This window comes from Pinus tabuliformis, chromosome 8 (assembly GCF_031772625.1).
Source record: "Pinus tabuliformis cultivar Carrire ecotype Pingquan chromosome 8, CPIR1, whole genome shotgun sequence".
NCBI lineage: Eukaryota > Viridiplantae > Streptophyta > Pinopsida > Pinales > Pinaceae > Pinus > Pinus tabuliformis.
Window position 1 is genome coordinate 2,023,931,104 of NC_142294.1, and position 12,160 is coordinate 2,023,943,263.

At 36.6% G+C, this 12,160-nt stretch overlaps 1 protein-coding gene across 1 annotated transcript in view; it reads right to left on the reverse strand.

Annotated features, from left to right (window-relative positions):
• Positions 1-11,586, reverse strand: part of LOC149244546 (AP-1 complex subunit gamma-2-like) — a 221,621-nt gene extending 210,035 nt beyond the window's left edge. The window contains exons 1-3 of the mRNA XM_089374886.1: positions 11,288-11,586; positions 10,903-11,044; positions 10,253-10,426 (exon numbers count right to left, since the gene is read on the reverse strand). Coding sequence (XP_089231012.1) covers positions 10,253-10,426; positions 10,903-11,044; positions 11,288-11,586 — 615 coding nt within the window. The remainder of the gene's footprint in view (positions 1-10,252; positions 10,427-10,902; positions 11,045-11,287) is intronic.
• Positions 11,587-12,160: the final 574 nt, after the last annotated feature.

Here is a 12,160-nt window from a genome sequence, read left to right on the forward strand (position 1 = left end):
ATAGCTTGGAGGCTTGAATGTAAAAATACACACAGGTATTCGTAAATAATAATTTATTAATATATATAAGATTTATAAGATGATATGAATGTACAATGAGGACCCTGCTTTTATACCTCAGCAAGTGACCTTTCGTGAATGGGCATGATGGGATCAATCATTGAAAAAAAAAAATGATGGAGCTCAATTCTAAAATGACGAAGGAAGATAGGTTTTCCTATAACAGTGTTTCAATTATAGATCATGGAGTAATTATATTAAAAAGAAGTATCCAAAGCAGAGAAGTTAATGTTTATAACACCAACTTAGCAAATTAGCTATTAATTCCAGAGTTAAGCATTGATGTAAGGAAAAAAAAATTTGACCAAAATGGGTATAAAATTAGTGATCTACAAGTGACAATAGGTCATTATGAATACATAACACAATTTCATGTTGTAAGGACGGATAAAAAGGCTGACATCATACTTGGTAAGCCCTGGTTTAAGAATTTGGGTACATTCATGTTAAACATAGAGAAACAAGTTTGGAAGTTTCCTTATAAATGGAAGATGGTCACATTTCTTGACATAACAAGTAAATTAAAATCGATAAAATTTTCATTAGAAGACCTTAAGGATATCTCAGACTTGGTTTCGAGATAACGAAAAAACTATATCAAAGAAGCATAAAGAGCTTGAAGAAGTCATCGGCTTCAAAGACAAAGAAATTTCGCACCTCAAAGATCACCAAGAAAAACTACTCGAACAAGTCAAAAAAGCTAAAGCATCAAAGAAGGAACTTAAGGAGCGTTTATTAGAACAAGAAGAAGCAATTTACGTTTAAAGAGCCTTAAACAAACATTAGTAGAACAAATCAAGTGTTTAAAAGATGAGAAGCGTGAAGGCCAAAATAAAGTTAACTCAGAGAATGAGGAAGGCTTACGTCTAAAAATCAATAATCAAAATCTGCTCAAACAGATTAAAAAACTTAAGGACGAAAAGAAATCATTGACGAATAGGTTCAAAGAACTTGTCACAAAGGAAGCATCAAAATCTCCAGATGTAGCAGTCCAAACTAAAGAAACAAACATCAAGACCACTAATCTCACAGTTCAGGTAAATCCAAACCCTATTGAAGTAAAAATGTACTCAGAGGTTATCGTTCAAACAGAGGACACCCCAAATAAAAATTCAGTGGTTAAGTCAACAATAACAATCCCTGATGGAAATCAGGAAACTACCATAAAAATGTTTAAGTTCGTTCAAACAAGAAAAATTCCTTATCTACATCTGAATCACAAGAGTAGACACCTTAATAAATCTACAAATCTATATCACGCAGATGATAAACAACAAACTTATGTTCCGAAGAATGTTGAAGTGAGCTCAATCCAGTCATACGATAACTATTCACCACACAACTCCAAGGGTCAGAAGATTAATCTAGGATGGTTTGATCCCTTTTCAGTACAACAAATTTTGTCTATCGCTCAGAACATCTTATCGTCTTATATCAACAAAGATGAAAGCTCAGAAATAAAAAGATATGCCTTCCAACAGAAAAGAATCAATCCTTTATCCGTAGGCTTTGAGGACAGCGTTTTGAAGGGGAAGGCAATGTAACAAACTAAATTTATATAAAAATAAACACAAATAATGTAAAAGACAACAAATAAGATTAATGATTAATTAGTTAGCAATTAATGAAAAGGTAAGTCCCTAAGGACATAACTGTTAGTGAAAGGGTACTTACCTGGCTATATATACAGGACCCTCATTCTCATCTGTATCACTCTGCATTAATTCTTTATACAATATACAATTTACAATTACTATCATATGACAGATGTTTTTGTCTTCGAAGTATTTTAAATATTTCTGCTACGTATATGACTTCTGGTCGTTACGTCATATATGACTTGGGACAACAACCCAAAGGAGGATAATTGAGAGGATGACGTTATACATTTAGAAGAATTGGAAGTAGAGCTTTTGAAAGTTGATGATGAAGCAACAACATTAACCATGCCACCCCCATCATCCTCTAATAATTAATTTATCAGTTAGAAGAATTAAATCTAGTTGTTGTAATAGAATTTCAGTGGTGAAATTTTCACAGTTAAGACCAAACCCCATACAAATCGAAAGGTACAAATTGGGTATATGTCAACATTAGACAAGTTGGACCCTGAAAAGGAGGAGTGTGCTAGATTGTGTGGAGAATTAAGCAAATACTTCAGACAAACTGGAGTGTTTGGCTCTTTGCGTGCAATCAAAGATAGGGATAGAATGGATGTTGTCACATGGTGGAACATGTATTGGTTTCGGGGACCTTTGGCAAAATTGACAATAGAAGTGCTTTCACAGGTCGTTAATACTTCTTCTGTAGAGAGGTGTTGGAGCACCTATAGCTTCATCCATAATGTGAGAAGAAAACGAGCAAAATGCTTGGTTTTTGTGCACTACAACTTGAGGTTGTTGACACATTATTGTGAGCGAGCTTATATGACTTGGGAAAACAACCCAAAGGAGGATAATTTGGAGGATGGCGCTATACATTTAGAAGAATTGGAAGCAGAGCTTTTGAAAGATGATGATGAAGCAACAACACCAACCATGCCACCCCCATCATCCTCTAGCAGTGCTCAAGTTGCACGAGCATTATCTTTGCTTTTGTTGCCACCTCCATCTACAACATTGCGTGGCGGTCATGTGCCTTCTGGTTCTAGACGTGATCGTACCACTATGCAGGAGAGACTCATGGATCATCCTCAAAGAAACTAGAAGTTTCTCATGGAAAGAAGAGATAATATATAGATTTACATGTATTTTCTAGTTTGTACTTTGTAGTACTTTTAATAACTATTGACTTTTTATTATGGTATTTTTTGTAAACAATATATAACAATTTAAGTTTGAAGTTTGAAGTTGGTATCTAACTCATTGGTTGATTCATGAATGATGAATATGATGCTTCATGGAACATTTCATTTCATGTTTGAAACTTTGATATTTTTTGTTATAGTCTCGTTACTGGTAATGGTGACAAGTACAATTATAGTGATGAAAAATGTTATATATTGAACTTTGAAACTTTGAAACTTTAAGGTTGATAAGAATCAAGATGTTGCAACTTGTGGACCTGTGGTTGATGAAGTATAACTTATTAACTATTAGATGAATGATGTTATATGGTTTAATCCATGTTTTTATGTTTTTTATCACTAATTCATCATTCTACATGCTTTTGTTCACACACACACACACACACATATATATATCAAAATTAATAAAAAAATTATATTATATAAAATCCGCAACCGACCTAGAAGCTTTCGAAAATGTCTCTACCCGCTCCCAAATCTGCTCCACACCTAGGAGCTTTCGAAAATGTCTCTACCCGCTCCCACTCCCAAACAGCCTTGCTTGGATTTGTTTAGTGCAAGAGTTGGAGTGTTGTTGAGCTCAAGAATTTCAAGTGAGATTCCACACCAGTTTCGGAGAACTTTGAGTGTCTCCCTAGATGGAAATTTAGGGAGTCCATTCCATGGCTTCCACAGGGCATTATTGGCAGCAGATCAAACCAATGGTGCGCATTTCCTAAAGCAGTTCGACTTAGTAGTTTTCCGAGCCAGCTTCAGTGATTTGGGTGGAAAGAATTTGCAGGAGCCAAGATTTTGGTGACATTTTGCAGGGGTAGCTTTGGGCCAATTTTGAGGGCCGAATTTCCCATTTTCTGGCAGTGCATGGACTTTCCTGGACAAAGCCTGTGCAGGTCTTGGAGCAGAGTTGTTCGGAGCTTGAGGTGCCAAAGAGTAGAGCCTTCCGAGGCTGATTTTCTGATTTGGAAAGGATTTATCAGAGCTGGAGTTGGGGATTATTCCCAGCAGGCAGATTTCACACAGGAGTATGCACAACTGGCCAGTTGGGCTGTATACACCTGTTGGAGGGCTTCGTCACTGCTTAGAATGGAGCCAAAGTTGAACAAACCCTTTCTGGGTTTATGTGAGTTTTGGGAGAGGAGTCCAGGCTGAATTTTAGAGCATTATGATGAGTATTCGATCCTAAAATCCTTGTTCCAGCCAGTAGCCAACAGCAGATTATTCACTGGGCAATGCACACTTCTTGTTCTGGGCCATTCCTCATCTGGGTTAGAGATAACTCTTACGGGTTTTGCATAGCTTGCTTAGCAAGCCCAGGTTCTATCATTCCAGCTCAATCTATGTACCCAGTTCCTATTTACTAATAAAATGGCTCAGAAAATTTTGTTGGCATCTATTGTGTACTGTTTTGTCTATGGTTTTATTTATCTTGATGTTCCTTGTGCATTGCTTTTGTATTTACTGTTAATTTACATTTAGGAAATATTACAAAAATGGTTGAGAGACTCACCAATCCCAACTCAATGATTTGGCAATTCAGCACCTTCCCTAGGCTAATGTGAAAACTATGATTAATTGTAATGAGGAGTGATTAAGGCCAATCTAGTCAAACTTGCACAAGTAGGATCATTAACCCCTCTTGGGCATAGCATCTTACTTGAGTTGTGTAAAAAAATTTAATACACCACAACTCTCCCTTGTATTATCTCGTCATGCAATCTTCTTGATCTCTCAAATAAAGTGTTTTTTGCCTAAGGACAACTTTAACTTTGGCATTTTCTTGTGATTGCCATTTCTTTCTTTTATGAGCACTTGAGCATATCTTGTGTGCCACACTTGTGCTGGGGTATTTCTCTCTCTCTCTCTCCAGCAAAATAGGGTTATCACTTTCTAAGTTTCTAGCACATTTGTGACTGGGTTATGAGCATTGCAGAATTTAGGTTTCTTTTTAGTTCCTTTCAATTCTCCTACTTTCATTTCTGAATCTTGGCGTGCAGGACAGGGCATGGCACAAAGGCATAATCAGACAATAACTATGAAAGTTTTCCTAAACTTTTAGATAAAGCTACTAACAGCAGGCAGAAGCTGAAGATCTACTGGAAGGGATCAAGCTTTCTATAACCAAAGGAATCCAGAAAATTGAAATAGAAGGCAATTTGAAATCAATAATCAATATCCTGATAGGGAAAAATGACTAATACAGATTGGTTCCTGCAGAGTAAATCGGCATGAATCATAAGAGGTAATCTCTGAATATCTGCCACCTACAACCTTACCAGACAAGCTGCCAACAAAATAGCTGACTGGACGGTTTTCAAACTATATAATATAACATTCAGCTTAGCAGAGATAAAGGAGTGGGATGACGAGTTGTCATCCATCCTAGCCAACCCCAATAACCCCCAACCCGCTTTCCCAGCACCCTATTTAATCATTGTAGCCTCCAAATCATTAATTCCACCGAAGATGAAAATACATGGGGGGAAGATAAGGATTTGATTACTGCAAAGTAATTTATCATGAATCAAAATAAGGTAATGTCTGAATATCGGCCACCTACAACCTTACTTGACAAGCTACCAACAAAATTGCTGACTGGATTTCCAATAAGGCCATAGATTTAGAAAAAAAAAATAGATTTCAAACTACATAACACAGCCTTCAGTTTAGCCAAAATAAAGGGGTGGGAGAACAAGTTGGCATCCATCCTAGCAACCTCATATGACCTATAATGGCATAACTCCCTTCCCCACTGTGCCCTATTTTAATTGTTAATCATGGCAGCCTCGAAATCATTAATTCCACCTAAGATGAAAATACAATGGGAGTGTTGAGAGGATTTGACCTCACAGCCTTACATAACCGCAGTCAATGCAGTAGCTGGAAGATGAGACATACAAACTTATATGGGTGTGTGGCAGCCAAGGATCCATCATACTGTCAGTTCAAGCTTCATAGGAGAACAATGGAGATAAAGCCTCAAAGTAGTCATAAAGAGGGGCCACTGAGGGGACCAACCATTATTCTAGAGCAGTTGAAAGGGCCTCAACTGGAGGCTGTGGAAAATGTAGCATGTGAATGCAAGGATGCCATTGACTTTAGTTGGAAATGAAATGGGAAAAGACACAAAATTTAATGCTAACCCTGCGAAATATGGCCCTGAAGATGGGACTACCTGAGAAATGGCAAAGAAGAATGTAGGCAACAAATAAGGAAATTGTTGAGCTGGAGAACATTAAAAATTAAAACAGAAAGCATTATACATAATATAAATAAGACTGCTTCAGAATACTATTGATCGAGAGATATCTAGTTCCAACATTTGACAGATTCAGGATGGTGTGACCAATTTTAAGCCCAGGCTTTCAAGTTTCAGCAGAGGATGAATCTTACTCTGAAGTCATTCATGGATGCCACCTCTCAGCAACATAAGCAGATGGACTTGCAGTTGAGTCAGATTGAAGCAACAAAACATGTAGCTTGTTGGCTTGAATGTAAAAATACACAAGAGGTACTTGTAATAAATTTATTATATATAAAAATGTATAAGTGATGTAGAATGTTACAATGAGGACCCGCATATATACCTAAGCAGGTGTCCTTTCGTCACTGGGCATGTCTTTTACACATGCCTTTTCACTTAACTTAATGACTATTTAACATAACCAATATTTGATTATTTAATATTTACATTTATTTTATTTATTTAATTGTTATGAATTATATTCATAACATATCCCCTTCCTTCAAAAGCATTGTCCTTAAAGCTGTATTGCTAACAATTTCATCATCTTGTGTTTGTCATCTTGGCATGTGTAATTCACTGGAACATTGTCTGAATCCCGAGTTATCGAATTATATATATATATATATATATATATTTTTTTTATTTTTTTTTTTTTGTAGCAACTCTAATTTTTTTTAACTCTAAATTTTATTTTATTTTTATATTAACTATATAAAATATTTAAATTATGATTTATGGTTATAAATTATATAATAAATAATTATAAATTCTATAGTTATAATTTATAATTATTTAAGTTTATAATTAAACAAACCATGTTACCCATTTATAAACCAACGTCACGGTTCGAAAAAGATGCGACGGATTTGGAGGGCCACATACAATGCCGACGGTGGAATGGTTGAATGGGCTACCAGTTTCATGTTGTTCAACGGACGCATTGGGTGGACATGCTGTTTGAATAACACAGCAATTAAATGTGCGGGGGAGGGTGGCCCAGTGGCCGGACTTCCTACACAGTGGTTCAGTGCCCACACAGTGCTTCGGTGCCCACGCAGCTGATCATTCTCACAATCTCCCGACGGCCTATTCGGGTCGTGTTTTGGCATTCAAGAACCTCAAGACATGTAATCCTCCCTCTGCAAAAAACTGCCTGATCAGCTGTCTTATCATTTCAGCATAATCTTCACAATCACCAAAGGGCCTAATAATTATTGATTTTTCTTGATGATCCTCAAATTCGTCTCTCGTGCCTAAGGATTCAATAGAGATGGGTGTTTTATCTCTGCAATTCTCTCTGATTTCCGACCCCTTTTCATCTTTATAACTTCTCTGGCTGATCTTAGACTCTCTGGATGTGGAAAATTCATGTCTAGACTTTCTCAAGCTGAATTGGGCGAATCTGAGAATTGATAATACATCTCTCCAACTAGATTTTGGCCTGTTTACAGAGCCTCCGCATATGTTTTGTTCTTTTCTCCATGAACTTTTCTGACCCTTTGTTTCATTATGCCTGTCTGTTTCATTATCTCTAATAGGCATTGGTATTTCAGTATTAGGACTCTTGTGGTTGGTTTTAAATTTTCCTTGTCTTGGTTTCTCAGCTCTATAACTTTCATGGCTGATTTCAGAGTCTCTGCTAGTGGGTATTCTATCTCTAAAACTTTTCTGACTGATTTCAGAGTCTTGTCTAATGGGTATTCCATCTGTATGACTATTCTGACTTCTGGTTTCACTGTTGATTTTAGATTCTCTGCTTCTGGGTTTTTCAATTATATGGCTTCCATGGTGGCTGATTTCAGATTCCTCCCCATCCTGTTCATTCATCATCACAAGAGGACCCTTCAGACTGCCCGCTGTCATTGTCACATGAGGATCTTTCATACTGCCCTCTATCATAGCTTCTATGTATGAATATTCCATCTCTGCAACTGCTATGTTGACTGCTTGTTTCACTATCTTTAATGGCGATTGGTATTTCAAGTTTACCAGTCTTGTGACTACTTTCATATTCTCTGTATTTCTGTTTTTCATCTCCATAACTTACATGGCTGATTTCAGAGCCACCTCTGCTACTGGTTATTACATGTCTACAACTTTTGTGACTATGGGTTTCACTCCCTGTCAAGCCCATTGGTATTTCAATTCTATAACTTTGGCTACTGGTCATAGATTCTGTGTCATTCAGTCTGTCATCTCTCAATTTTTGATGGCTGAATTCAGAGTCTCTGCTCCTGGGTGTTCCATCACTGCTCAATTCTTTTCTAAATTCTCTATAAATTGTCTGGTTGCTGGCTTCATAAATATTTTGTTGCATTGTTGGGGGTAGGGTTGAATAGCGTGGAACTGCTTTCACAGGCCCAACCTGAGCAACCATGTTCTGAATCTCTTTTGTAATTTTCTTGCATGCATCTTCTATTTCCTCTTGTCTAGTAAGAAAAACAAGTATGTCCCCAGGTGTCTCACACGTATGTATCTGTACAACTGTCCTATGTGCTCTTATGAACTCTTCAACCATGAGACTAAGATTATCTCTAGTCACACGATGACAAGAGTTAGTGAAAGGATGCACTGGAGTGATTATGGGCATTGCTTCAAAATCAATTGATACAAGGGAGTGTTCAGAATCTGAAAAGGAATCATACTCTTCATCATTACTCTCGTAATTATGATATCTAGATTGTCTTTGCACATCTGGTGGACCAACTTTGGATGCATTTGACATTACTCCTTTAGATTCCTCTTCATTTTCAACTATCCCAGATGAGCTTCCTGACCTTGTTATTGAATTATATCCATTGTCACCTTCATCTGAACCATCATCTTGATCGATATCATTATCTATTACATTTTCATTTTCATTATCAACATTCTGATCAAAATCTTCTTCTCTTGCTTCACCTTGTTTTGTTTCTTTATTGTCGCTATCATCTTTTTTATTATTGATTTCCTTTCGACATGCTTTAACTTCTGCATATGATTTTTCTAAACCCTGAAATGCTTCTTGAATTTTACTAAATTGTTCAACGCGTTCAGGACGTGAACGTAATGGCACATTGTGCGGCGAACAACGTTCAAAGACCCGCATGATTATATTGTGCGCATGGCTCCGATACCACTAAAGCAACAAAACCTGTAGCTTGTTGGCTTGAATGTAAAAATACACGAGAGGTATTTGTAATAATATTTATTATATATAAAAATGTATAAATAATGTAGAATGTTACAATGAGGACTCGCATATATACCTAAGCAGGTGTCCTTTCGTCACTGGGCATGTCTTTCAGACATGCCCTTTCACTTAACTTAATGACTATTTCACATAACCAATATCTGATTATTTAATATTTGCATTTATTTTATTTATTTACTTGTTATGAATTATATTCATAACACAGATTCAGGTACCCCACTAGGAGTATGCCCAGGTTCAGATAAGCAACACCTATAAGAAGCCCAAAAAAATTCTGCAATATTGTAGTTTGACTATTGTAATAAATAAGCATAAACTTGCCTCTTATTGTAAACCTTGTATTAAGGCATTGCCTTGGGCAAGCCTGGACAATTGGGTATGATAGACAAGGATCTGACATCACATTCAGAATTATGAAGGGTTAATGCTCTTAACACCTGGTGCTAGATTGTCATGGATTAAGGGGCAAGAAAAGCCTTGTTCATGTAGGGACTGTAATGCATCACCTGTATCAGTGTGTCTATATTAATATAATCTTTATCTCTCCAAGTAAAATAAGAAGATCACTGATGTTGCTTAAAGGAGACCTAGAAACCAAGCAAAGAACACACTCACGTTAATACAATTTTTTACACCAAGCAAAAAAGAAGACCTTGCTTAAAGGGGTCCTTGAAGCCAAACAAAGGACACACATTGAAATATGATAGACAGAAATGAACTGTCAGGTTGACAATTCATAGGATTTTACATTTAACCTACATGGATATAATCTGTAGCTCTAGCTCCTTTTGAAATTTACATAGATATGCAAAACACACTCTTGACCTGTGCAGCTTGAAAAAATTTGAATGTCATTGATCCGGACAACAAAAGTTACATGTTTCAATGTCAGTATAAATAAATAACCAACTCATAGCGTCAACCTGAAAAATAGAACATTACATTATACCTTTCTTATATGATCAAGGGCCTCAACACTTGCTTTGCAAAGTTCTGTACACAGCTGGATTCCTGCAATTAGAACTCCATGATGTTTTTCACTGAGTAAAGAACTAGCGGGTTTCATAAAATTCTCTGCAAGATCTGGCACTTTCCGTATAATCCGCACAGAGCATAAAGCTGCCTACAAAACAGATGCAGCACCAACAGGATTGAAATAATAGCTTAACCATGTAGATATAGATAATGCAGCAACAACAGCATTGAAATATTAGCTTAACCATGCAGACATATATATATATACACAGTCTAGATGTCAATTTGGTTATATACATGATGAGGACAAAGAAATTAGACCTGACATCAACTTGCAAACATAAAACTTTCATAAAGACGACAGAATACTGTCACCTTCAATGAAAATAAAATCCATCTAACGACTGTCCAATTAATTATATAAATTAATGGTGCACATATTACTTCCAAAGCATAGCATTCACAACCACTTATTAGCAAAATGGTGGCAGTTGTCAGCATCATTAACTGATAGTTTTCCTACTAACTGAAAAGTCTCAACATAGTCTCAACTTAATCCATATTCAACAAACTTGAGAAGCAGGTTAAACCATGATATAATAACAAAGGGCAGTCAAATATTACCTTCTTGCGGATGTTCGGATTGCTATTGTGAAGAAGTTTCTCAACTTCAGGGGCAAGGTCACGAGCCATTTCAGCTGAGCATATGTTTCCCAGTGCACAAAGTGCAAGCCCGACTATGTATTGATTCATGTGATTCAAGTCCCTTATAAATGTCAAGGGAGAAGCACAAGAACCCTTCCAAAATAAAACTCAACCAAAGTGTTATTTTAACCGTTTACCAATAACAGAGCATGCCATTTCAGAAATAAATTTTAGCATTACGAATGAATAGTTCTTAGACCTTACACTAATTACTGCACAAAAGTTACTTTAAAAAGACGACATGACAGATATGATGAAAGGCTTAGAATCTGGATATTTAAGTAATAGTTATGTAACAGGATACTGTTTGAGAGAATTTGTAACCAGCATAAGCACTTCCTGTCTTTCATCAAGAAGCAACATGAGGCCAAGATATCCTATGCGTTTCTCAGGAAAGCCAGCAGATGCAATGGACTTCAGGCACTCCATTTGCCCAAAATGCGTTGGATAACCAAGCATGTGAATGAACATGAGCTTGGCCAGATTGCGATGCCTATAATCCTGATCATTTTCACTAATTGCAGTACGTATAGCTGCACACTCCTTTCTAACAACAGCACGCTCCTCAGCAGCAGTTTTACATGTACGAATGGCTCGAATCATATCCCTACAACAGAAGCATTGAACAAATATGAACTTCAACAGAATATTATCCAAATACCAGCTGCTATCCATGAAACAGGTAAAACCAAAAAAACGAAATCATGAACCATTGATTGACAATAATACAAGCTCGCGCCAAAAGTTATTTCAAAGGGTTCTAATATAAACCTTTCAATCAAGATTTGTTTTTTTCAATTAGCCTACATGATAGATTGATAGACTTTTATTAAAACAACCATGAGGTCAACTGGCCCATGGGCCAAAAATGCTGACATCAATCTGACATTTTCATCAAAATATATAGGGAAGAAAGACAAAAATGCAACCCCAGGCCCCGCATGTAGCATTACCATGGGTTCTCCCTTTTGATACAGCAAAAAAAACAACAACAATTCACTTCAAACAGACCCAAATTTCCCAGCAATCCGAGGAGAACAAATACCAAACAAAAAGATAAGCTTCAGTCTCTTCTAGGGCACCTTATCAGCCAATAATCAGATCTGAATGCACTCTTGCAGCAGTATATCAGTACTAAAATCAACATCTTATATTCTTCCTTACATATCAAATCACC